The sequence below is a fragment of the Acanthopagrus latus genome, chromosome 12 (genome assembly GCF_904848185.1).
Source record: "Acanthopagrus latus isolate v.2019 chromosome 12, fAcaLat1.1, whole genome shotgun sequence".
NCBI lineage: Eukaryota > Metazoa > Chordata > Actinopteri > Spariformes > Sparidae > Acanthopagrus > Acanthopagrus latus.
Window position 1 is genome coordinate 5,804,694 of NC_051050.1, and position 26,120 is coordinate 5,830,813.

General features: G+C 38.8%; 1 protein-coding gene across 3 annotated transcripts in view; it reads left to right on the forward strand.

The window, feature by feature from the left end:
- Window positions 1-26,120, forward strand: part of cacna1bb (calcium channel, voltage-dependent, N type, alpha 1B subunit, b) — a 165,583-nt gene that overhangs the window by 111,100 nt on the left and 28,363 nt on the right. For 2 of the 3 annotated variants that reach the window (XM_037116899.1, XM_037116900.1), the window contains 12 exons: window positions 91-290; window positions 1,490-1,619; window positions 2,410-2,539; window positions 3,276-3,335; window positions 4,543-4,649; window positions 13,310-13,406; window positions 16,797-16,957; window positions 17,163-17,300; window positions 19,639-19,840; window positions 20,384-20,548; window positions 22,157-22,267; window positions 24,018-24,101. In XM_037116899.1, the coding sequence (XP_036972794.1) occupies window positions 91-290; window positions 1,490-1,619; window positions 2,410-2,539; window positions 3,276-3,335; window positions 4,543-4,649; window positions 13,310-13,406; window positions 16,797-16,957; window positions 17,163-17,300; window positions 19,639-19,840; window positions 20,384-20,548; window positions 22,157-22,267; window positions 24,018-24,101 (1,585 nt within the window). Of the gene's footprint in view, window positions 1-90; window positions 291-1,489; window positions 1,620-2,409; window positions 2,540-3,275; window positions 3,336-4,542; window positions 4,650-6,676; window positions 6,689-8,200; window positions 8,222-13,309; window positions 13,407-16,796; window positions 16,958-17,162; window positions 17,301-19,638; window positions 19,841-20,383; window positions 20,549-22,156; window positions 22,268-24,017; window positions 24,102-26,120 lie in introns of all 3 variants that reach the window. The other variant, XM_037116898.1, reaches the window with a different exon arrangement.

Genomic DNA, 26,120 nt, shown 5'->3' on the forward strand with positions numbered 1-26,120 from the left:
ATTTCTCAAATGGATCTCATTTGGCAGAAAAAGCTTGAAGAATCCTGTGAGCAGAGTATAATTATGCCTGTGATACACCTCTTTCCTCAGGGAGAGGCATCCAGATGCTGAGGAGGACGCTTCCAGTCCTCTGCAGGCAATGCGGAGCACCTTGAGTCTTGGAGAAAAGCAAGAAGATGCTGACAACCAGAAGAACTCGACCAGGGCTAGCCAGGCAGGCCTCAACAGCAACGCCATCCACATCCCTGTCACCATCACTGCCCCGCCTGGAGAAACCACCATCATACCCAGTGAGTACTGCATATCATTGTCACAGTGGGGAAGAATCTCAAAGATTGTAGGACGTAAAAATGTAGCTGTTATTTGTATTGGTTATAAAATAAAAACATATTGTCGAAAAAATTTCCACTAGTCTCAACTTTACAGCTGTGTCATTAAGTCTAGTTAAATCTAATTTAGAAAATAATCATTACTTCAGATTTCTGTCAAGAAGATTATTTTTGAAACCGTTTAACACAATGAAGAGTCTACAGCCAAGCCAGCAGGTTAGGTTAGATTAGTAGATTGTATTTCACAGCAATGTCTTGAGATAAAGGTACCATACTTATATTAAAAAAATGTTTACTGCCTTTTAAGGTTCAAAAAACACATTTTATTCACTCTCTCTCTCTGAATGCTCTGTTTTAGTACCTGGAACAATATGGAAGATTTGGCAACTTGGGAATTCATACTCACAACAAATGGGGGTTAAAATGGGGGTTAAGATATCACCAGAGTAACCACAAACTGCTGCCAACCATAGCTGTGTAGCTCACGGCCTGGGCAGGGAGCTCAGAGACCGAGGGAAGTGTTGGCGTTTACATCAGTAGGACAGGACCCTTGAACCTTTGAGCCTTGAAATACTGGACAAAAAAAAACAACTGATGATTGTTCAAGGTGAAACATAAAATTATTACCAAAGTCATAACATTTGAACATGAAATTGATCCAGTTGTTCTTGAGATACAGTATTTCACAAAAAATATAACAGTCAATCTTGAGGTGGTGCTAGTTCAAAGGGGAATATATAAGGTCAGTATGCATATGCATGTGGCAGATATCAAGGCAATGCATGCAGTAGTTGTTGAATTATTTCAGTGTGAACCATGGTGATGGACTGTCAATGCCATCCATGGAGGCATGACACTAACATGACTTATAGTAATCAAAATAATAATACCGAATGCTTCACGCTAAGGAATGCCACAGCTTTTTTTGACTACGTAAAAGTGACTGCTTTTCAGGTCAAGTATTTGCATTTTTATTGGTTTTCAATGAAGAAAGTTCATGTCTGTAATTCTTGGTCTTGTCATTCCGAATACAATACAAATCTTATGAGGCATAGTGAGTCAATTAAAGTATCATGCAGAGCAAATACAAAAATAAACAACTATTTACTTGTGTTTGTACTTCTTTGAGCCAGAATTGTGTATTTATTTTTCCACACCAGTTAACAACATCGACTGTGACAACTTCCAACTCAGTGAGGAAAAGAAAGATCTCGAGGAAGAAGAGGCAGCTAATGGGCCTCGGCAGATCCTTCCCTACAGCTCTATGTTCATCTTTGGGCAAACAAACCCGTAAGTCATAACTGAAAGGGGACTGAGAAGAGTGATGTGAGAATAACAAAAAGCTCTTAAATTCAAGTCATTATTACTTCTGTATAGTGCACAAAAAGAACTAACAACACATAGAAAATTAAAAAAGATGAGTCTTATTTTTTGCTGTTATTATTCAATTCACCTACCTTGTTGAGATAATACAATAAATGTATTGCTTATTTCTTCATCTCTAGAGTGTTCACATGTTTTTACTTTATGCTGATGATGTAGTTCTATTGGCTTCATTATATTATGTCACCCAGCACACATTGGGCTGTTTGCAGCTCAGTTCAAAGCAGTTCAGAAATGTGTGAGCACCTCAAATCTGAAGCTCATAGTACTGTAGTGGAATATGATAGGTTGGTGCCCTAAGGGAATAGCTCGGGATATTTTTTGAGTGAGCAGAAGTACATATGTGCAGTGATGCAGAGGTTTAGAGCTTTCAGCTGCCCAGTCCCACACCTTTGGAATTTTCTCTCACAAGTCATTTGCAATAAAGACTCTCTCTGACGACCTTAAAATCTTGTCTGAAAACACACCTTTCAAACTGGCATACTCTGTCTGATTCTGACCATACTGATTACATTCACTTATTGTGTTAGCTTAGTTAGTTTAGTTTTAGTTTTAGTAGTCTCAGTTAAGTTTTCATGCAGAGGCAGCTCTTTTTCAAATCTGTTACATAAAGATTCTATAAACAGACATTGAAAACTCAGATGGCCCATATTAATGTCTTACCTCTACTGTGTTAAATGTTTGTATGGTGTTGCAGGGTACGGCGGCTGTGTCACTACGTGGTCAACCTACGCTACTTTGAAATGTGCATCTTGATGGTCATTACCATGAGCAGCATCGCTCTGGCAGCTGAGGACCCAGTGCAGGCTAATGCACCGCGCAACAATGTGAGTCAGACTGACTTCGAGACTTCATTAATAAACATCTGGAAGGAACAAACACACTGGTTGTCAGGTGGACAGTCAAACTGATCTGTATTAGAAGAACATGTAGATGCTCACACAAGCGCATGAGGAACACCTATCATATGGACTACAGGGCTCAACAGTTTGCCATACCAAATAACAAACTGTAGGAAACTCAGAAATAAGCCTTTTTTAGTAATAAATCTTTCTCAAATATTGCAGCTCTCACTTGAGAAAGTGTTTAATAAAACTGCAAAAGTGGCACAAATCCAGTTTAGTAACATGTTCCTGTACTCTTCAAATGATTTATAGACTGTGTTGGGTGTAAGTACAAGCACACAGAAACATGACTTGAGTTTTTGCATCTTGACAGATAAGCACATCTAATTCATATTCTCATCAGGGGCGCAGAGGGAATCTGAGGTGAAGCTGTGCATGTGTGTTTGTGCACTGTTCATTTGTGTTTGCCTGCTTGTGTGGGTGCTCAGGCAATGTGTGTTAATGCAGGGGAGTGCAAAGCTGACGGAGCTTGAAACCTTTGACGGGGCAGAGGAACATGTTGTGCCTATCTGGTCCATTCACACACACACACACACACACACACACACACACACACACACACACACTCTCTCCCAGTGTGTCCTAGATTGAAAACACCTGTCACTTGATCTGTAGATGAGTCATCTCACAGGCTATTTTCTTACACCCTGTTTTTTAGGTTCTAAAGTATCTGGATTATGTCTTCACTGGAGTCTTTACATTTGAAATGGTGATTAAGGTGAGAAGGCTGCTCTAATGGAGGTATAGTACACGCAAGATCCTAGTTTGGACTCAGTGTGTTTGAAAACTGAAGCTTTTTTAGAGGTTGCATATACCAGTTGTTTCAACAATATTGTTATTACGTTATTCAACTATGTCGTTCATCTTATCGGGACATGCTTCATTTTAAGATATGTCCTTTTCAATCAAACTTAGCTTGGTATATCTAGCCATTTTTTGACCTGCAAATCATCATATCCATCTTTCCTGGTATGGCCACAGTAGCTCACAGCAGACAGTGTTGTCATGTCGCTGGAATTGCTAATTGGGTTTGTGGTTTTATACAGTAGAACCCCGACTTACGAAGTGAATTCGTTCCAGAGGGTCTTTCGTAAGTCAAAATTTTCGTAAGTCGATGCACCTTTTTCCCTATAAATAGCCTAATTCGTTCCAGGCCCCCTACCAGTCTTCTACAAATATGACTTAATATTTGAAAAAAAACACTAAGAATATTCCAAAATACAATCTGAAATGAAGAAAATAATTTATAAATGATAAATTTATTAATAAATATCAATAAAATAAATTATGTATGTACCTTTTGAGTGAGGCGATGCTGGCTGAAGACGAAGTTCTTGGTGGAGGAGGAGGTGGCGGAGGTGGCGGAGGCTGAAGAAAGCATACGTATGCATGCATACATACGTACGTGTACATGTACATAACATTATGGAATTTAATTCTAAACATTAAAACTAAAACTTACATTTACATTAATTAATGTATGTACGTACACTGTGCAATGATATTTTTTTTAAAAAAATTTAAACTTCTAATTTTTTTTTTAACTTTCTATTTCATAATTTTTTTTTAAATTTCGGTCGCGGCAAATTTGAAATTAACATGAATTTTCCTGTATTTGTGGGATTTCGTTACACAGGCATTTTGCTGTACCACGGGCAGAAATATTGCCGTTAAGTCCCTTCGTAACTTGAATTTTTCGTTAAATAGGGTCTTCGTAAGCCGGGGTTCCACTGTATTTCTTATCCTTGACAACATTCTGTACTATTTCCAAATGCATTACATGGTGAATGCTCTTGATGAGAGGTCTTTAAAGGTGTTTTATAGCTTAAGGAAAAAGAGTTTCTTAAAGAGGCATTGAAACAAATAAAGTGTCTGTGTTAGCTTTTATGATTGTAAAGATATCCCTGTTAATTCTGTAACTCAAGATGATTGACTTGGGGCTGCTCCTCCACCCTGGCTCTTATTTTCGTGACCTGTGGAACATTCTGGACTTCATCGTGGTCAGTGGAGCTCTGGTGGCCTTTGCCTGCTCGTAAGTCATCTTTTTTTAATTGCTGCAGTGTTGCACTTACTTTCTATCACAGCTGCAGGGTTGATGAATACGATGTATATCAAGGATGGACACAACCACAACAACATGCTGATACAACTGTTGTCTTTTGCTACAGTTTGCTCCATCACTGGAGTGTGGGTTCATGCTCCTGCTCCTATGTTTTTCTTTAACAAACAAATCCAATTTGTTCATCCAATTATTCCTTGTGAACTCTGAGACTTTTGTTCTGCCTGGGGTTAGTTCGCTGACATGACTATGTCAAACTCATCTGTCATTGTTACATAAAGTCTCACAGCCCCTCCCTGCTAGTCGGCTAATGGCCCATGCACAGCTTGGCCGATTAATGTTTAGGAGGGGACGGAAAGAGCAGAGAAGAGATGGTGCTAGCTTTCAAGCTTGTACATAATTGCAAATCCTGGAGCTCAATACACTGCAGATATATTTTTTCGTGACTGTAGTTTAACAGATTGCTATTTGGTTGTTCTTTAAGTCTTGAAGTTGTAAAAGGTTTTGTTAAAAAGCTGTGTTTGTGCAGGATCTGCCTGTTCAGTTATCTACGTCTAGCTTGGTATTTGAAGGTAAGGGGCAACTTGGAGGTGAATTTCCTCTGCCAAGGTCATTATTTCATATACTGGGACACCTTGTAAAGTGAAAGTGAAAGTATCATGCTGATACTATGCCCAGTTATGGTGTTCAGAAAAAGAGGGGAAAAAAAGACCGAACATCACATGTTGTACCCATTGATATAAAGACAGATGTCTAAACTTCACCCATTGGACAAAAGTGAAACCAAATACCAAAATATCACAAATACTAGCACTGCCATTTTTTTGCGGAGAACACCATTGGGAGTCTGTTCAATAGTGATTGGGCAGTGGATCACCACTCATTCTTGACATCCCATGGCCACTATCACTTTGTGGCTGAGTTGCTGTCGTTCCCAATCACTTCCACTTTGTTATAATACCACTGACAGTTTACTGTGGAATATTTAGGAGCAAGGAAACTTCATGACTGGACTTGTTGCACTGGTGGCATCCTATCACAGTACCATGCTGGAATTCGCAGAGCTCCTGAGAGCGACCCATTCTTTCACAAATGTTTGTAGAAACAGTCTGCATGCCTAGGTGCTTGCTTTTATACACCTGTGGCCATGGAAATGATTGGAACACCTGATTTCAATTATTTGGATAGGTGAGTGAATATTTTTGACAATATAGTGTAAATGAGCTATACTGCAACTAGTCGCTGGGGTAATCAAGGTGTTTTGGCTTCATTTTTGGGGAGCTGTCAATCATCTGTCTTTATATGCGATCAGTGGTACAACCTTACACAGCTGCACATTTGTGCTTCCTTAACTATTGCAAGAAACCAGGCTTATTTTTTTATGCTTACATTAATTACATATTGATTGAGGACCTACATTTATTATAAAATCCCTGTGCTGTGTAATGAGTAAGTAATAGGTAATCAGTTTGACAGAATCTAACATCCGAGTACTACTACTAGGTAAGAACTGGCCCAATTCGGGCAGTGGCTAGGTTTATTGTATCACTGAGAGTTAACTAATGACAGAAGAGGTAGTAGGTTTGCAGTTGTACCCTGCACATTTAGACAAAAAAGATCCAGTGCCAGATCTGACGAGACCTTCCATCCAATCAGAAGTAAATGTAATCCATAGACACAGTATTAATGGAGGTAATGAGCCCTTTGACAGTTCCAGACCTGCATTCTGAGTCTCTGAAGTGACAAGGTGATTACACATTCTGTTTCAAATGTCAATTATTTTCTTGTCCGCTACTGTTTCACATATTGACTCTGTCCTCAAAGTTTATCCACAGTTTGTCTGTTGTATTTTACCTTGTGCTGCTTTCTCTGTCATTCTGATTTCCCTTTTGCTAGTCGTAGATTGATGCTTCTCTCTGTCTTTTATCTGTTGCTGACTGTCTCGGTCTTTTTCACTTTTTTTCCTTCCTCCTCTGTTTTCTGGCTTGGATTGCTTTCAGGAGCCTTATGGGGTAATGTCTGCTCTCTCTGCCTGTCTATCTATCCATGTGCTTGTCTTCATTTTTGTGTCTTCTATCTATCACAGCCAGTGTCATTTACAGAGTTTATAGAAGCGGCAGCCCTCCTCAGCTCTCAGCTAAATGTTTTGAACAAATGTCATATTTTCTTATTTTGCTTTTCTTATCAACACAGCCACAGTCACAATAAAAGATGCTGGCATTTAGTCTGTTTGTGTTATGTAACTGTGTTTGTGTTACATCTGTATTGGGTTACATAAGTGCAATTACCTCTTGTCCATTTATCAAATGTGCTTCATTTGTGTTAGTTGATATTGCAATATACAAAATGCACAGCGGGGCAGCACTGTGAATATAAAACATACTGTACTGTTTCAAAGGTTCAAGCTTTCAGAACAGTGAGAGGTGTTCCAGATATTCATGAACACAAATGATTTGAGTGTTGCTGTCCATAATAAGCACACAGATAAAAATATGCTAATTAAAAACTATTAAACAGAGTGAATGGTAGATATAAGGCTTTTTCATTTCTAGACACAAAGACTCAAAGTATATTAATGATACGGTAAGATGTAAAATCCAGTTCTAACTGTTAATGCACTGCTCATTTATAAACACATACTTTAAGGGTATGATGCATCACTCTGTTCAGCAGCCTTAGTCCAGTATGCTGTGCCCGGTCCTGATCTAAGAAGACGAGTGACATTCACTCATCCAAGGTTATCAGATTCAACCAGCTCCTCTTCATCCCTCCCTCTCATGTTCACCTCCTTTCCAGCATTTTACCTACTAGCACAGTCATGGCCTGTACATGTGTAAGAGGCTGCATTCACATTGCAAGGCTTACATGTTTCTCTGCCTTCTTTTTCTTCTGATTTTGATGTAGTCCAACTTACTGGGTGTAAACTATTGGTATATGCCAGCAATTGGTTGCCTATTTCATGTGGCATACCACCCCCCACCCCCCCCCCCCCCCCACCCCCCGTTCATTATCGGCATGTTTATGTTTTCAGTTTTCAAAATCCCAATCTTCACGGGAAACAACAACCTCTAAGCTAGCAATCTACAAGCTTTAAATGGCAAGTTATCCTAAAGATAAAGTAAAATCAGATTTAATTTTATAGCAGCACTGTGAACATAGTCATACAGTTCATTGTTTCTCTCATCTTCGCTTCTTTCAAATTGTCCATGGCATCATGACTACCCTCTTGCTATAAAATTGATTCATTCACATCAATCATTCCCATATTTTAATCAGCCTTGTCTTTCACAGGGTAATTAGTTTAAGTGCTTCTATTTGTCTGTCATCTTTGTTTTCTTTTCAATGTGTTTTGATGTTGTCAGTAAATAATGTCACTGTATCTTCATGCCTGTGTGGTATCAGCTTGAAATGTTTCTTTTGCTCTGTCTTTCTTTATATGCTTGTGTGCTGTTTTTATGTGGGTGGTGTTTGTGTGGTGTGTGTGTATGTGTGTGCGTATGCTTATCATTGCTTTTTCTCATCAGATCGCAACAAAGCGTGGCCAGGTGGGAACTATCCCTATCTAATTTTTGCTTATTGATCCGCCTGTCCCTTTCCCCACATGTGAAACACAGAACGCTCCCCTTGTCAACCTCACTTAATAAACCTTGTCGCCCTCCATCCCAACATAGTTGGGATATGCCCACGATTTCCCTCCCTCCTTTCTCTTTTCCCTTTTCGAAAAACCTTTTGTTCCAATATTGGGACATCCAGACATGAAGACAATATTGCGAACTCCACCTCATAGCTTTCAGAAGATGAACATATAGCTGATGTAATGCATCACCGTAAGTCTACACTCAATATCTTAACACTTGTCAACCTGGTTGTATCAAAGCTCAAAAGCCTCAATCTATGGTTTCACCTTCATGTAAATCTGATTTAATCTTAACTAAAGTGGGTTTAATTGGTCAAATCTCTAAGAGATTATAGACTGCAGGCTGCCCTTCACCTATCTCTCCGTTTTTGTGCAGTGGATTTAGACGAAGGTCAATAGGAGATTATAGCTTCTCACTTGAATGCACCTTGACTCACTATTGATTAAAAAGCAGGATTACAGCCCATGCAGTCAGTGTATGTAAGAAAATTGTTACAAGATACCCGTTTTTACCATCAAAACACACTTTGCATAAGGCTCACTTTTTAGGCTTTTGCTAAATTTAAGATTTTGTTATGAAGAGGACTTCTCTCTGATTAAATATCAAGATTGAAAATGTTTTTGTTTATTTTGTCTTAACAGCTGGAAGAAAATGCTGACATGCTTTAAAGTAAATAAGGTCTCCTTGCAACACCCCACTAAATGGAGAAAAATGCAAATGAGCTGCCGATTATGCGCATCAAGGAAAAGACAAACAGAATTAAAGCTGCACACAGCGATGAATGGGCCCTCACAGTCTACGCGCGTTAGGGCATGCTGCTGTCGGGGCATGCCACATTGGCCCCAGTGCCTGATTATAGGGTATGCATCTCTTAACTGTCCGTGTTTCAGACAGTGCAGGAAGAGGTTAAATGTAACCCCTTCCTGCTCCTGGTGGTATTAGATATTGTACGCTGAAGTCAGAGGAACTCTCTGCAATCTACATTAAAACAAAATGGACTACAGGTAAAAAAAAATCCCTCAAGCAAATTTGTGGTCAGTTGTGTTTTGATCACTGATTGGCGGCGACTCTGTCAGAGTGTGTGCTCACCTTTTAGTTACATGTCATCTTGTACTGTACGATAGGGAGGAAAAAAACGGTAAATGTTATGTAAATAGGATGTTTGTTTGAAATCCTGTTTGAAGTCTGTGGTGTTCAATCTGTAGGAGGAGTTTGTTAAAATACGAGGCATGGAAATGGATCAAAATGTGGGTGAAATGGAAACTTTGGATCAAAATGACCGACTTCCTGTTGGAGTGACAGTTTAGTACTCCAATGTTTTTTGTGCATCTGGTGATGATATGTATGCATACCTAATGTCATTCATGTTTAGGCATGTAGGAGGCGGGGCTTGGATTTAAAGAGCGCCATCTAGTGTTAATCTGACAAACTTTTGCACAGTGCCTCGGGGTCTCATGGGGAAGTAGTAATCTAAGCTTCATGTCAGTCGGACAGACCAATTTGGAGATATCCAACACTTCGTGTTTGTAACGAAATCTGCAGAAAGTTGTTATTTATTAACTTGAGTGTTGTTTGAAATATCAAAATTCTTTTTTTTAAACTTTTGGTGAGGAGGGTCCACAGATGCTGTGTCCAAAGTTTCGTGCAAATCGGTGAAATCGCCTGGGAGGAGTTTGAAAAAGTAAAAAAGGTTGGCGGAAATGGGGGTGGCCTATATCAAAGATTCAGCACAATTGTGTGAAAGCGCGGATGTAAGGTTTTTGAATGTGCAATAAAGTATATGGGAGTTATAAGGCAAATCACGCTTTCCTTAATTATAGTGCCACCTAGTGGGCAAAATTCACAATGACAGTTAAATCAAAACATTTTCAGCAGGTGTGACCTATATTCCAAGTCTGGTGAGTTTTGGGGTGTGTTCAGGCAGTGAAAAATGCAATAATATGGGACAAAAAAGTCATTACTACAAAAACAATAGGGATCTTGCAGGTTCCAAGCAAGTACGATGTTCTATGAAATTAGAGTCATGAGCCTTAATTGTTCGTTATCACTGAGATCCAGTATATTTGCACATACATTATCTCAAATTCCCTATGTAATTAACATAAAACTACTGGATACAAGGAGCCTCGTGCATCCTGTTCTAGTGAGGCAGTAAAGGGCTTCTGATTGCATGTCAGATTATGAATCCCTACAAACAAACAAACAGGAAATTCTCCCTGCTCTCACGAGGGCTGAAAGGTCTAGAGTCATGACTGAGGATGACCTCACGTCTGGTTGCTGAGCACGTTAAGCAATCACTGTTGATCTGCACTGCATTGATGTAAATACACAACCTTGTACACACACACACAAACACACTTTCTAACACACAGATTACATCTTCCTAGCCTACGGCGCTTCTGAAAGCTATTGGGAGACTGTTCTTGCCGTCTCAATGTGTTGAGGTCCTTGAATAGCGAGGACTGGCATTGACTTTACAGATTGCATGCCAGGGTAAACAAGTCATCCAAGCATGAGAGCTGCATGCCATTTTGGTAGACTCAGAGTTTCCCATTGAGAAAGGAAATGGCCCTTGAGCCTAAAATGTATGGAACCATGCTTCTCTCCTGTTTGAGCTCTGTCTTTTCCACATTTTCTAGACATTACATACATTTTATTACTGTAATATTTTTTTCACCCAGTAAAATAAAACAGCTTGTGCATTCCAAAGGTTCCTCACTAACTAAAAGACTCTATGCTGGCCAATGAGATGTTTGTTAAAATGAGTCTCAACAGCACTGACAGAGTGATCTGAGCCTGTGTGACTGTGTCTCTGTGTGACTGGGGACATTTAAGACAAAGGAACAAGGTGTTAATAGGTGACTGATAGTATCTTAATGCTCTATTTCACAGGTCCCCTTCCTAGAAAGGAGCTCATATGTACCTTATTTTCCAAGAAAGGTTTTTCTAATTTTGTGTAAATCACAGAGAAATGGGCAAGTTGTTTAGTTAATCTGACTCATTTGTTTTTGATGTTCAAGAAAGAGCTGGTAAATGACCAGAATGAGTTAAGCTTCAGGGTATTTTCTGGAAGAAACCGTGAAAGTTTTTCTGAAAAGATTATTTTGTTGCGTAGATTCACAGAAATGTACTAACTAAACTAAACTATTGATGGTAGTTAGCATGCTAATGTTTTCAGATTTCATTAGAGCAGTTAAAAAACATTTAATCCATCCACATTTGGGCTTGTGTCCCCCGCCAGGGAGCTGTAACAAAAGGACAATGAAAGTGCTGTGACAAGTGCACACTGGATAAAAGCTGCATGTTTTCTTAGAATCTTTATTTCATGCCCTGTGGGTACATTTTTATATTTTACAATTGTTAGTTTTTTACAGTGGGAGTTCTTTTTGTCCTCTTGGGCTGGCAACATTTTTTGGTTGGTAAACCTGCTTCATGCTGGAGTAGGAAGCAGCAGGGCCTAAAGGGGCTACTAACAGTTAAAACAGTTTTTATTTAATATAAATACTAATAAAATTGTCACTGTCCGTTACTAGTTACCGTTATTAATTTTACACACAAATAATCTATACACCAGCAACTGGAGAGATGTCAGAGCGATAGGTCTGCTATAGTACAGTGCCCCAAGCAGTTAGGGGTGGATGAGTGCTTTGCCAAAGGGTATCTTGGCAATGCTCTGGAAGTGAACTCAAACTTTAAAGCTCCCAGCCTACTGCCATACCAACTAGCCTATGCAGGACTAGAACCATCCACTCTCCAGTCTGGTCCATATGGACTGAGCTACTGCTGCTGTCTTGAATGCTTGTGAATGCTGTCCACATCTTTCACAGATACAATTGTTGCTCTGCACACACTTTGGTACTCTTGCTTTCTATTTGGATTTTTTTTAAGTCAAGAAGAAATGGTTTCATCAAGAGTGACAGCCACATTGTGTGTGTGTGTGACTGATTAATTAAACACTGCCCTTGGCCAATGTTAGTGTCTGAGTGAATGATGGCTCAGCTGCATGTTATTAGCATAACAGCTAGTTTTTAAATCCCTACTCCCACCTCCCACTCTGCAACCAGTTAACAAAACCTACAGTGTCTGCAATGATTGACAGCAGTGGTTCCTGCAAAGAAGCTGCTTCCTTCACCAGGGGGCTCAATCTTTGTGCATTTACTCAAACAATAACAAATGTTTGCATGCCTTCTACAGAAACATGTTAGCATGTAAGCTTTGTGTGGCTGCATATTTAGAGCCTGTAAGCTACATATTGAGATTCACACTAACAAGGCAGGTGGTCTATTAGATTGTTACTTAACAGAAATGTTACCAAATTGAAAAACAGACACGGCAAGAAAAGTTGTTCTTTTTTAAAAAAAAACAAAAAACAGTATGGCGAGGAAAATGTGAGAAAAATGTAGTTTAGTTTCACAAGTGTGTAAACACCTTATATCTTAAATGTATGTAGTTGTTAGATAAGTTGAAGAGAAGGACAGAAAGAAAGAGAAGAAAGGAGTGAAGGAAAGGAAACGGGATGAAAGGAAGAAATGTGATTTGGGAGGGAAGATAAAAGAGAAGGAAGAAAGGAAGGAAAGGGGGAGAGAAGAAAGTCATGAAAAAAGCCATAAGAAAGAAAGAAAGACAGAAAAGTGATACAATTTAATGTGACCAGTCTTCAGATACGTGAGTGCAGTAAAAGTATTTGATAGAGGAGGAATAGTAGGCAGTCTTGCAAAATGAAGATCACGTAAATCAGCAAAAACATCTGATATGTGTATTTATTTACAGTACTTAAGTTACCCTGAACAAATTAATCTTCCTCCATAGTTGCATGCTTCTGTAGAATCACCTGATTCACATGCATGTACTCTACTAACAGAATAAAACAGGTACGCGGTATGCCTGATGTACTACAACCAGCTCCTCTGACTGGACGATGGAATAAAAGAGTTTACTATGACTATCAATTATACTACATCATCCACAGACTAACTATTCTTTATATCTGCACAGAGGAACCAAAGGCAAGGACATCAACACCATCAAGTCCCTGAGGGTCTTGCGAGTCCTGCGGCCTCTCAAGACCATTAAACGGCTGCCCAAGCTGAAGGTATGTATTCCAATTTGTCACCAACCCAGTCCATTCTGAAGGGAGGCTGGGGCCACAGCTGGCGTCAATCAGACACGCTTTCACAAGTCAAATTCATTTACATTATGTCAAAAATGAATTGATATATTTGTTTCAAAACTGTCTTGTTTTAAATCATATATCTTATTTTATCTTGGACATGGTTGAAATTGCTTCCATTACTGAAATAGTTCTGTGCAAGGAGACTGTATTTCCCAGAATGTACATTCCTTCAGAGTTTGATTACATTTTCAAGAGACTGTGTTTTGGAGCATCAAACACTTTTATGCTGTAAGTTTGGAAGGTGACTCTGAAAAGTTTGTAGCTGCTCCTTTGTTGTATGAATTTCAATGGAAGGCAGAGTTGGAGCAAAGAATTTAGAATTTCTGAAAACAACATCCTGTATGTTCAGTGTGTAAAAACATCTGCCAGAATACATTCTGGCAACAAGCTAGCAGTTCATTAATAGTTTGCTAATAATGGTCATGGACAACAAACGACATCAGAAAGCCAGAGCATTATGATACTGCAGAGCTGATCTGACAAGTTTCTTTCTATTCTTAACATTCCGATTATTAAAAAAACTCATTACTTCCTGTCACTTCAAAATAAAAATGCTTTTAAAAGGGTCACTTCCTCTTAACACAGGATACAGCACCAAACTGCATTACAATTTGCTTTTAACAGCATTAAACAATTTCACAACATATTTTAAGTCATTTTGGAGGGGGGTTTTTAACCTGCATTGAATGATAGCTGCACATGGACTTTTCTCATCATTTGGCCTATTGAGACCTCAGTTAGTTGTCTCATCACACTGTGCCTACTGCTATTTCCTAATGTTGGCAAATTGGTATTTTATTAAATGTGACTCATCTTTGTTGCAGTGTTTGGAAATGTGATTAAGTGAAGTTACAGGTAAAGTCAATTTCTACCAGGTGTTTCCATTTATTATGTCTTACCTTTTTCACATGTGCTTTAAGGGAGGGACGATCAATTTTTGTCCATGTTTCAGATAACTTAATGTACATAAAGGAAACTGGAGATCAAAATCAGAATACAGTTTTCTTCTAAATAGTCTAGCTTCTAGTACAGTTATCTATATGAACAGAGCTCATGTAGAGCTAATATTTGGTTTATGCTGAGGTGGGTAAGATTGGAGAAATCTGCATGACAAAGCAACATTTTGAACATATCCAAAATATCCTATCCCCTTCCCTAAGGCCTCTCTCTAAGGCCAATCCTGTGAAACACATGAACTACATCAACAGAGACTGCAGTTACTCCCTACTGCTGTAGGTGTGTGCTTTGTGCTGACTGCGTTAGCTGTTGAATGACAAGGTCAGTAGCTACGCACTGTGAGCACAGCGTATTGTTGTCAGTGTTACCATATCTACCTACCTGACTACAATGACCAACTTACCCACATCTCACAATAACAGCTGGAAGACATGTGTGAGCAGCTTGTTCACTAAGTTCCCTATACTCTCAGCTTTTTTGCTCTTATAAATACTTGAATAAACAACTCTGTTAAATGCATCAATAATATATGTATAAAAACAGGCAAAATAGCATCACAAATACACCTGAGTTAGAAAAGACTACCCATCACAACAGTTTCTCCTCCCTGCTGTAGGTGTTTGCTTTGTGCTAACTGGGTTAGCTGCTGAAAGACAATGTCTGTGGCTGTATACTGTGAGCACAGTGCTTTGTTGTAATTACAAACTATATCATGTTTCACTCACATGTAGAAAAGCCCATTATCATGATATTATAATGAATGTAAATAACAAACATGGCAATTGTTAGTACTCACCACTGTCAAGCTAGTATATGATATTGTATTTTGGCTGCACTTTCTGTCTTTCTCGCACGACTTGTTGGCAAATAACTTTAGCCATACATCTGTCTAGCCTTGTGGAAGACAAGATATGTCCAATGGGCACATTGGTGGAGTGCATGCATGCCAACAGGTACAGGTAGACAAACGTAAAGACTTGTTTGATGCCTGTGCCAGACACAGATATTGGATTTTTATTTTTAATTTGCAGAACATTTTATTTACTAATTGCTGTCAGAACTTGAGCATTTTCTACAAATATAACAAAAATATTTTCAGAATAATTTGGTCTCCATGTATAAAGTACATAGATTAAAAAATCTGTATTTATGGATCGTGATCCTCAACTGTTTCCTTTGACGCAGAGATGACAGCTTCCCTCTGGTGCGTGAAGGCAGCCGATCATGCAAAAGTAATGGATCTGACAAAAGATGAAAGATGTGATTGGAGTAATAGAAGTGTGATGAGTGAGACAAATCAGAGCTGGCAGACAGACGCTCATCCAAAACTCCTTTTCGAAACTTGGACAGACAGGCTAGTAGAGGAGGGGAGAAATATGGTCTATCCTCGCTCTGGATACAGAAGTCTAGATGGCGATCATTCATGCAGAAGCCTATTCATTGCCTGGATTGCATACATGTCAGGACAGATAGACAAAGCGCTTCATCTCATAGAGAGATCACAGCATAGGCTGACAGGAGAAAACAGCTGGATGGAGAGAGTGACAGGCAGGGAGACAGAAAGGCTGACTTCATGCACAGGTGTGTTCGTGTGCTCAGTTTGTGTTCTAAGGGCAGATGTGGGTTTTCTAATCTGCCACTACTATGGTAAAGGTTTGGTGAAGTTTATGTAACTTGAACTACTTGGGTAAGTTAGGGAAAGATCATTATCATTGTTCAACTGTTGGTGGGAGATGACCAGTCTCAGAGTCAGACACTTGGTCATTCCATCACCCATTCCAGTCTCCACAGTGAGAGGTTTTCTGGAGCTTTGATGACATCATGCTACAGCAGCCATTACTTTTAAGAGACAGTCTGTGTTAGCACAACTACAAGAGATTGCTAGCCGAACCTATTGTATTCAAAATAGGTGTGACACTTTTTAAAACAGTAGGGTTCAAATGACTTTTAAACACTTATTTCAAGCAGTTACTTCGAATGTAACCAAAACAGCACAGTGTATGACTAATGAGATACAGTGAGCTGTAACTGTCACATAAGCTTGTGTGATAATCGGTCTCCTTCCTTCAGTGTTCTGAATGTCTTTCCCTTCTTTTTGTCTATAAACTGTGTGGTGTCAAGCTACTTCTAAAGGCACAGCTAGGCAGTCTAACTGCTAAGTTAAGTTTCCTGGGAATGGATTTGATGTACGTAATTGCATCCTCCTAAAAATGTAGATGTGTAGATATGTATACACAAATAACTTATGTTTGTTGATCTGTGTGTGTGTGTGTGTGTGTGTGTGTGCGTGTGTGTGTGTGTGTGTGTGTGTGTGTGTGTGTGTGTGTGTGTGTGTGTGTGCAAATATTTCAGGCGGTGTTCGACTGCGTTGTAAACTCTCTGAAGAACGTGCTTAACATCCTCATCGTCTACATCCTCTTCATGTTCATCTTTGCTGTTATTGCTGTGCAGCTCTTTAAGGGCAAATTCTTCTACTGCACCGATGAGTCCAAGGGTCTGGAGAAAGACTGCAGGTATGCCATCCAAACTTACCGTGACTGTCTTCTGAATAATTTTAATAATTTTCTTCTAAATATTTTTTAAATAAATTTTGATTTGAATGCAATTTGATAAAAGATCCTTGTTGCATTATATCCCCTAGCTTTGTCTGATTATTATCTGCTTTTGATATCGATTTTTTTTCACCCTAGTCTTCTACTCCTTATGTCTCTGTCTCAGGGGTCATTTTCTGGACTATGACAAGGATGAAGTGAAATCTCAGCCCAGAGAGTGGAAGAAGTACGAGTTTCACTACGACAATGTTCTCTGGGCCTTCCTCACACTCTTCACTGTCTCCACCGGAGAGGGCTGGCCGTTGTAAGTCAGAAACATCCTCCATGTCACTTGTGTAGCACATGTTATACATAAAATGTAATTTAAAGTCAGCTGTTAAGACAGTGGTTTACAAGCTGAATATGAAAGTGAAAATTCCTATGAAGATATGGAATGAATTTAGTATACAGTATATTGAGTATTTAAAGTAATGTTAAAGTATTTGTTCTTTTGCATGTTAGAATCAGTGTCTCGAAACTCACTCTGCACACCTGGAGGCAGCTAGTACAGCACAGATTAAACCAAACTGATTTCTCCCAGGCTTAATTACTGTGCCTTCTACAAAGATGCAATCAGGGCTCATTGCATAGATGGCTTCTGTCTGCCATTCTGTGTCTAAGCTAAAATAGCATTTATCATCATCATCATCATCATCATCATCATCATCATCATCATCATCATCATCATTGTTGTTGTCTCTGTGAAGGACTGTCGATGGTTGTTTGCTCATTTCAGTCAGTGGACTTACCTGTAGATGAGAAGTAAACTGTTAAACTGTCTGAGCCTGTCGTGGTAGTCTGAACTCACACACTCATAAACAAGTTGTGACAGCATAAACACCACAACAAAATGCAACTCACAAATGAGTTCTCCATTTAAATACGCAGTATTTACCTATATTTATGATGTTGTTCACCTGTTAGTGACTCTAATCAAAGATAGTAATTTTATCAAAACTGTATATATATACTTAGATATGCATACAGCAAGAGTAAAATGAGCCGTTTGAGGGGAGGGTGAGACTGAGCACATACCCCAACACACCCACTGAGAATGGGTGATTACAGATTCCTTCTTAAGTGTGTGCCTGGCAATGAGCATACCAATGCTGACGTCCAAAATTCAGTTGGATTGGATTACCTGGAAGTGCCTCGAGGCTACATTAGCAGCTACCGACATAGCACAGCCAGTCAGTGGATGTGTTGCATTTTAGTTCATGTCAGCTCCAGGTTTTGACAAGTAAGAATACTGTCTGGAATGTTCAGTGTTCTGTCTGATCGATTAAGATCCTTTCTTTTTTGTCCATTTTTCAAACATTCAGAATACTTATTTTCCTGAATCTGAATGACATTTCCAAGTTGTGTGAAAGAGGGTCCAACAACATTGTGTGTGAAAAAATCAAAGCAACCGTGGTAGTTGACTTTACTGTTTGTTTAATTCTTAATTTTATTTGCTTAGTTATTTTTGTATTTGCATTTTCATTTGAGCTTCATTTTTGTGCCAGTCATCTTCGCCATTATCTTCATCATCCAACGAGTCCTCCAAAATTAAGGATGAAATATGTAATTTGTTCATGCCCTCTGGAACAAACACAGACTGTAGAGGCGTATTCTGATCTTATGCCCTTATTAGCAGGAAGACATCATTTTTCTGTGCTCCTGAAACTACTACAAATTACTGTTAAAATAAATCAGTTGATGACAATGCTATAGTAAAAATTTGGCTAGGGTTAGGGAAAGATGTTGGGTTAAAATAAGTACCTTGGTTAAGGAAAATGGTTTGAGGTTTGAATGACCTTTATCGTCCTTTTTAACGTAATAAATATTTTGTTAAGATAAGAGTAAAATCGTGGTCAAGGACAAAGTCAACTTGCAGTTGAAAATGTGGAGAAAAACAGTAGCCTTTACTCATTGATTCATTAAGAAATCCAGTGAGAAGATTATCAGAAAGCTCTGCTGTTGGTTTGATTGAGTATTTCAAGGATAGGTATTTTAAGACAGATTGCTTTCACTGTAATTACATCAAGACTGCTTGTTTCCACTTCCAGGATTAATTACATTGTAAAGTGGGGGAACAGTAAGAAGGGAGGATGATTAGAAGAGTTTGCATCACTCTAATCTATATATCTGCAATGATTAATCATTTAGTTGACCAAAAGAAATTTACTATTTTAATAATCAATTGATCTCCTCAGTTAGGGTCTCAGATGTGAGATCATGGTTAATTTGAATATTTTGAGGTTTTGGATTGTTGGTTAGACAAATCAATATGTAAAGATGTAATCATCTGATCTAGGATATTGCAATCTGTCTTTCCTTGTTGTCTGATGTTTTATGAATCAACAATAATCGATGAATCCAGAAAATAATTGACATATCATTTTAGATTTGATCATTAAGATGATTGTTGCATACCTCCTCCAGATGTTGGGTTAATGGAGATTGAAACTCAGTCTCTGTTGCAGTGGCCTGAAAATTTGGGAATTAAGGGCTTTAAAAATTACAGAGGTTGATGAGATCCATTGAATCTCTACAGATATTGTAGGCATTACATTCAGTGATTGTTCATATCTCCCCTGAGTTTGTCTTTACCTTCTTTTCAGGGTTCTGAAGCACTCTGTGGACGCTACCTATGAGGACAAGGGCCCAACCCCAGGCTTTCGCATGGAGACATCCATCTTCTATGTGGTCTACTTTGTGGTGTTCCCCTTCTTCTTTGTCAACATATTCGTGGCTTTGATCATCATCACCTTTCAGGAGCAGGGCGACAAAGCCATGTCCGAGTGTAGCCTGGAGAAGAATGAGGTGTGAGAGTGGTGAAGAGTGATGCACTTTCCTTATTTTTCTGCTGGAGAACAACAGCCCCCTCTGCTACATGCAAACAAGAACATGCTGATTATTTCTGCAGAAGCACTAGTTTCCCAAAATGTCTCTTGCATCACAAATGTTTTCTTCATTAGAAATCAGAGCACATGCTGATCCACTTCTAAACATCACTTCCAGGCAAATTATAACTAACAGGACTTACAAACAGAACAAAGCACTAACAACGGAAGCAGTGGGATGAATCTTCTCCGCTGTCTTCATCTCCACTTCACAGGGACTTTGTTAAAATCACACTGTGTTTTTTTCTTCTATAAAGTATTGGCTAATGATCAGAGAGCTTCAATTTGTGGTCTCATCTTACAATATCACGAATGGTTTAGAAAATTCTCTTGCGGCGTGCCAGCTGTCTTTCATGTTTTTGAATTTGATTGCCCAGCACTTTCTCTTCTGTGATCAAGGTGTGAGGTTGTTGTATTGCGCAGGATTCATAGTCTGTTTTTATGTTGTCTCTTCGTCAAACAGAGGGCTTGTATTGACTTTGCCATCAACGCCAAGCCGCTGACGAGATACATGCCAGAGAACAAAGAGTCCTTCCAGTACAAGATGTGGAAATTTGTGGTGTCGCCTCCATTTGAGTACGCCATCATGACTTTAATCGCCCTCAACACAGTCGTGCTGATGATGAAGGTCAGTGATTCCTCCTGCTAATGATGCAAAGTGCCTATCCCTCTCAGATACCTCTCAGCTAGAAAGAAGAAGTCTATTGGCTCAGTGACTCTAGTACAGTTCCCAGTATGATACAGCACACTATTTAAATATTAAATTGGACTACAGAAGCTGATTCCATAAATCTGAACCATTTCATCCTAGTTCAAAAGGCAGAGAAGGTAGAGTAACAACAGTTGTCTGGCCTTCAGACATGGTCAACAAGTAAAAATCAAACAACACCACCAACACACCACTGCGACACTTCTGACAAACAGTGCTTGCTGCTATCAGAGTTAAGCGCTCGTGTCTTGGCAGTTCCCGTAGTCAGAAGAGAAAATCTCTGAGGGAATGAAGCAGCCAGTTTGAATAATGCAGACCGGTGCCAGAAAAGAGCTCTGTTAGCCCGCTGGCTCTGGTTCCATTTACATAATCTAACAATATTTCTAATGTACCGTTGTCAGATTCTGACCATAACATCTAACAACTTGTGTGAAAAAATGGTTTCAAAGGTTGTTCAGATATACTGTGTTAGTGTGATTTTAAATGTGTGAGGTGGCTTTGGTGACTCATATTGCTTCAGAACATAAATACAGGTTACACATTTTTACATACACTTAGCCACATTTGCTTTACTAATGGAAACACAGTGGACGATAAGGAATCCAATGCATTCGGAAGCCAAGAAGAATGGTTGGGCTTTGTAATATTATTTTGAAATTCCATTACTGATAGCCATCCAGAGATAATCAACCCCTTATTTTGAGAAAACAATAGGTTGTTACCGCTTATTACTCATGATGTTCAGGATCAGGAGTGCCATAACAGCATAGATAGATAGTTAGCTCCCAACTAACTAGCTTTTATACCAGGACTGTGATGGATGGCTATCAGAAGAAAACCAGGGTTGAGGTCAGACAATCATTAGGTACCGAAAGGAAACATCATTTACTCAAATAGAAAACAGTAGATTTCAATTAAAGGCAATATAAACCATATTAAAGCAAAGACTTCTCTCTTTCTCGCTTGCTGGCTTGTGTGCTCCTCTATCAGCGCATTAAGTGCTGAGCCTCATATTATATACTGCAGTTCTCTTGCAAAGAAATTGCAATGATGTATTTTTATTTATTTATTTATTTATTTATTGCATCATACATTCAACTTTTTCCTCATAAGAAATATGACTGAAATGTTGGGTTCGCCTCTGACAGACTTCCTGGACTGTGAAGTTAGTAAAGCACTCCTGGGGGTTGCGTGAACAGTGACCAAAAACAAACCCACACAGGCACAGATCATTTCAAAGTCACCTGCCACTACCACAAAGGCAAGACACAGTTAGTGCCTGCTGGTTCTTGAGATGATTTAAATGTATATTTGCAGCTGGGATTGACAGATACATGTACATCTTTTAAAAATCTTCCTCAAGTGTGTCAGAGCAATCAAATATAATTGCAGTGGTTCTCGGTTGCATTTACATTTGTAGATTTCAGTATCATAAATCTGCGATGCAGCTTTTACATATTTACTGTGGTTCCTCTCTCAATTTTTTCACCAAATATATTCATTGTATATTTTTCATTCTGTCCTCAGTTCTACGGAGCTCCAGAACTGTATGAGTCCATGCTGAAATACTTAAACATCGTTTTCACAGCCCTCTTCACACTGGAGTGCATCCTCAAGATTATTGCGTTTGGTCCACTGGTGAGCATCATATGCTGCGCTGTACTCTGCAAACTCTAAACAGTTATTCTTTGTTATATTGTTTTTCTGTTAACACACAAGGGAAAAATCTCCCTTTGGATATGCAAATAAGCCAGAAAATATCAGACTGAGGGTGACTTCTGCATTCAACACTGCTAATATTGCTCAGTAATTGTTGAGAGTGTTGTCCTTAAACATGTCAAAACAACAATTTACAATCGTGAGATCTGTGGTCATTAATGTCAGCATTTAGAGGGCATTTCTAAAGAAGAATCTGCCACAAAGTCAAACTTAGGGTGCACTCACACTTGGCCCAGTTGCTCCGCACCATGCTGAACCATGATCGTCGCTCTTCCCCAGTCCGCCACTGTCCTGCACTCATATTGCTCCGGCTGCAACCAGGTCTGAGCACAGTAACCTCTTTTACATACGTCATCACATCAAAACACGGACAAAACACAATAGAAAGGCACAACACAGGGAGCATAACTAACTTTACTAACTTATTTGTTAGTAGTTTGCTTACTTTGTTTCATTTTGGTCGTAGACGGCCCTGTCACATTCCCGGATTTTTTGTTTACGCAGCACACATGATTATACACGTTGTGCACCCATGCTTCTGCTTGTGCATGACCACCTATACTGTGCCAAAGCACACCTCTTCCTACTGTGCCAGCTCCAAGGACGTGTACCGTTCTTGACCACAGTACGGAATGCTCACACTAGTCAAACAAACTGGACTTCGTGGGTCAAACTTGCTTGGGCATGGTGTAGATTATAATGTGAGTGCGCCCTTAGTGGAAGGATGTTTTAAAGGAGTGTGATGTTATGGTACACAAAAGAGCATAAATGTTTTAGCAGATGATGTATGACATGTCATTAAGCAGTAAAAGTAAAAGGTGTAAAGTCCCAAATCCAGGAATTAGGAGGGTGAACATTCTGACAAAAGAAGGGATGCACGGAAGAGTGCTTAGGAAGAATACATTTTCCCCAACATGGGGCCGTCTAGCCTGCAGCGAGGCATTTCATCTCTGGCTCCGTTCCATTTACGAGGCCCATTTATTAAATAGCTTTTCTCACACACCACTTGCCTCCACCTGTTTAGCTGTTAAGCCCAGATGGATGGGCTTGCATCTGCTGGTATAAACACTCAGCTGCTGCATCTCTTCAGACTGCAGCTGCACGGCCTGGCAGCAGCCTCTGGCCTCGGGACCTAGATGATTGACCAGTCTGATAGGATGTAGGCTGCAGGCAACAGCTAAGCACTTTGTTTATATAGGAGACTGTGTCAGCATTTGTGTTTTTTCACATATAGATTTGTGTGCCCAAGGAGACGTCTACATGTCTACATTTTGTGTTTTGTTGTGCTTGTATTACTTTCTTGTATGTGTTTTTCTTTCTTTCTTTCTTAGATTTTTTGTGTTTGTTCTATTGAAATTTACAGAAATATGTCAACAAAGATTCTTTTGATTGAACCTAAATCTGAAATACAGGGATTTATCTGTATCTAATCTGCAACAATTGCTCAATTTATTCCTTTGGAGATATATATATATATATATATATATATATATATATATATATATATATATATATATATATATATATATATATATATATATATATATATATATATGTAGTTAGAGTTTGAACATTATCCCATTATGTTTAAGCAACTGCACCAAAGAAGCTGAACATTTTACAGTTTAAATGAATTGCCTGACCTCTCTATGCGTCGTTTGTATTTCAGAACTACCTGAAGGCAGCCTGGAATGTGTTTGACTTTGTGACAGTGCTCGGAAGCATCACAGACATCTTGGTCACAGAGATTAAGGTGAGACCTGCAGCAATCATGGGCCCCTCTGAGTGCCATGATAACAGTCTCTTGTATGTCTCATGTACATTAGTATCAGGGTTCACTGTATGCGCGCATCTGCTGAGGTTGCACTGTCGCGAAGCAGCATGCTATGACACAGGAAGTAGATTTACTCAGTCAGAGGAACTGTGATGATGGAAAAACAGTTTGTGAATTTGAGGGTGAATAAATCAAGGCTTTGAAAGTTTTTGAGAAAAGGTATAAGTAGACATGGGTCATTAAAGTGCTTGAATTTATATATTTTGTGCAAGAAAAGAAACAAAAGTTATTTTGATATGTCTTATAATATATTGTCTTATATTGTCTGCATGTGTCTCCTGTCATTTTTTCTGCCTTTACTGTAATACTACACACAGCTGACAAGTGATCACAGATTCAAGCCCCTCTCTCTCTGTTTAATTGTTGATTGTCCAGTGTGTAAAGTGTACTAGTGTACTGCTCATTTATATATAAAAAAAAATCTCACTGATGTGACTGTATTTAACCTTGGCCTGTGTCTTAAACTTCGCTATAATTGCCTTGAAAGTCCTTGAATCCTGGAATTTTATATAAAAGAAAGTGTGGGAGTACAAGGGAAAGTAGAAGTTTATAAGTAGTCCATATGCAAACCCTTAGCTCATGTGGGGAAAATATTAACTGTACTTAAGGTTGACAATGAGGATTTTCCTTAAATTATACGTTTTGTTCATCCTGTTTTTTTTTTAGCAGTTCTTGAATTATTTTACTCTATTAAACGTTAGTAAGAAGTAAAAATGCCCATCACAATTGTCAGAGCCAAAGCCGATGTTGTTTTGAACAGCAGTTCAAAAATGTTCAAATCATAAATATGTAAAAACAGAAAAGCAGCAAGTCATCACAGCTGATTATAGGAACAGATACAATACCAGTTTAGTGACTAAATTATTATTTTTTTTATTTTTTATGTAATTTGTAATTTTTAAGATACTTTTTTAAACAATCTGAACAAACTACTTCAGCTTAAAAAATATGTAGAAATCATGCTTTGCTTTGCTCTCACTGTCTCAGTCCTCTAATCTAAAGGAAATAAATGAAATCATGAAAATCAATACATAAAACAAAGGTAGCGGCAGGCCAGCAGGAGGATCAGTGTTGCAGCTACACTTTGTTGAATTAGAACTGATGAAAAATGGATAACACTGTCTGATAGTGGAGATGGAGGGCTGAGGCAGAGTAATGCTGCTTTCTTTGTGGCAAAGTCGGGCTCTTCTCTGTCTGTGACTTTCTTTTCATGTGATCATTAGTCTTCTGTTCTGTCTCTTCTCTCTTGCTTTCCTTCTTTGTCTTTTTTGTCTTATTTGCTGTTTCCATCTTCTGCTGTGTCTCTCCTGGCACCTGTGCCCTCACTCTGCCCCCTCTGTCACATCTGACACCTCTAGACGGTAAGTGGCTTTTCTTGTTGGCCGCTGATTTTGTCAATTCCCCAGTCAGTGTGTGTTGTTTGCTACCTACAGTACTGAATACTTGTGATATGATGGAAAATATAAAGGTATATTGAACATGTGTTTTAACAACGACACAGTCATCTACAGTACTTTCAGTTGGAAAAGATCTGACGCGATAATGTACTCTGCAAAAAATTGTTCACCATAACAAGGTAGTTTATTGTTAAAATAAGCCAAGTGTCTTTGGTTTGCATCAAGATCATGAACTAAGAACAGATCAGTGCACATTTTTTACAAAATCCTTGAACTGGTTTGAATTGGTTTGTATTGAAAATAGATTACATGATCTCAGCCCACTGGCATGTTTTGTACCAGTTATATTTGTAAGACATGAAGAATAATAATTTTGTCGGACTGACATTTCTTGCAGAACAAGGGCAACAACTTAATCCTTTAACTTTGAAGGTCCTATATTGTAGAAAATAAGATTCCCATCCATCCTGTTTGATTATAAAACAGGTTCTACGTGCTATTTAAATACTGTGAAAGTATATAAAAAAGCTCAGTCTACAGA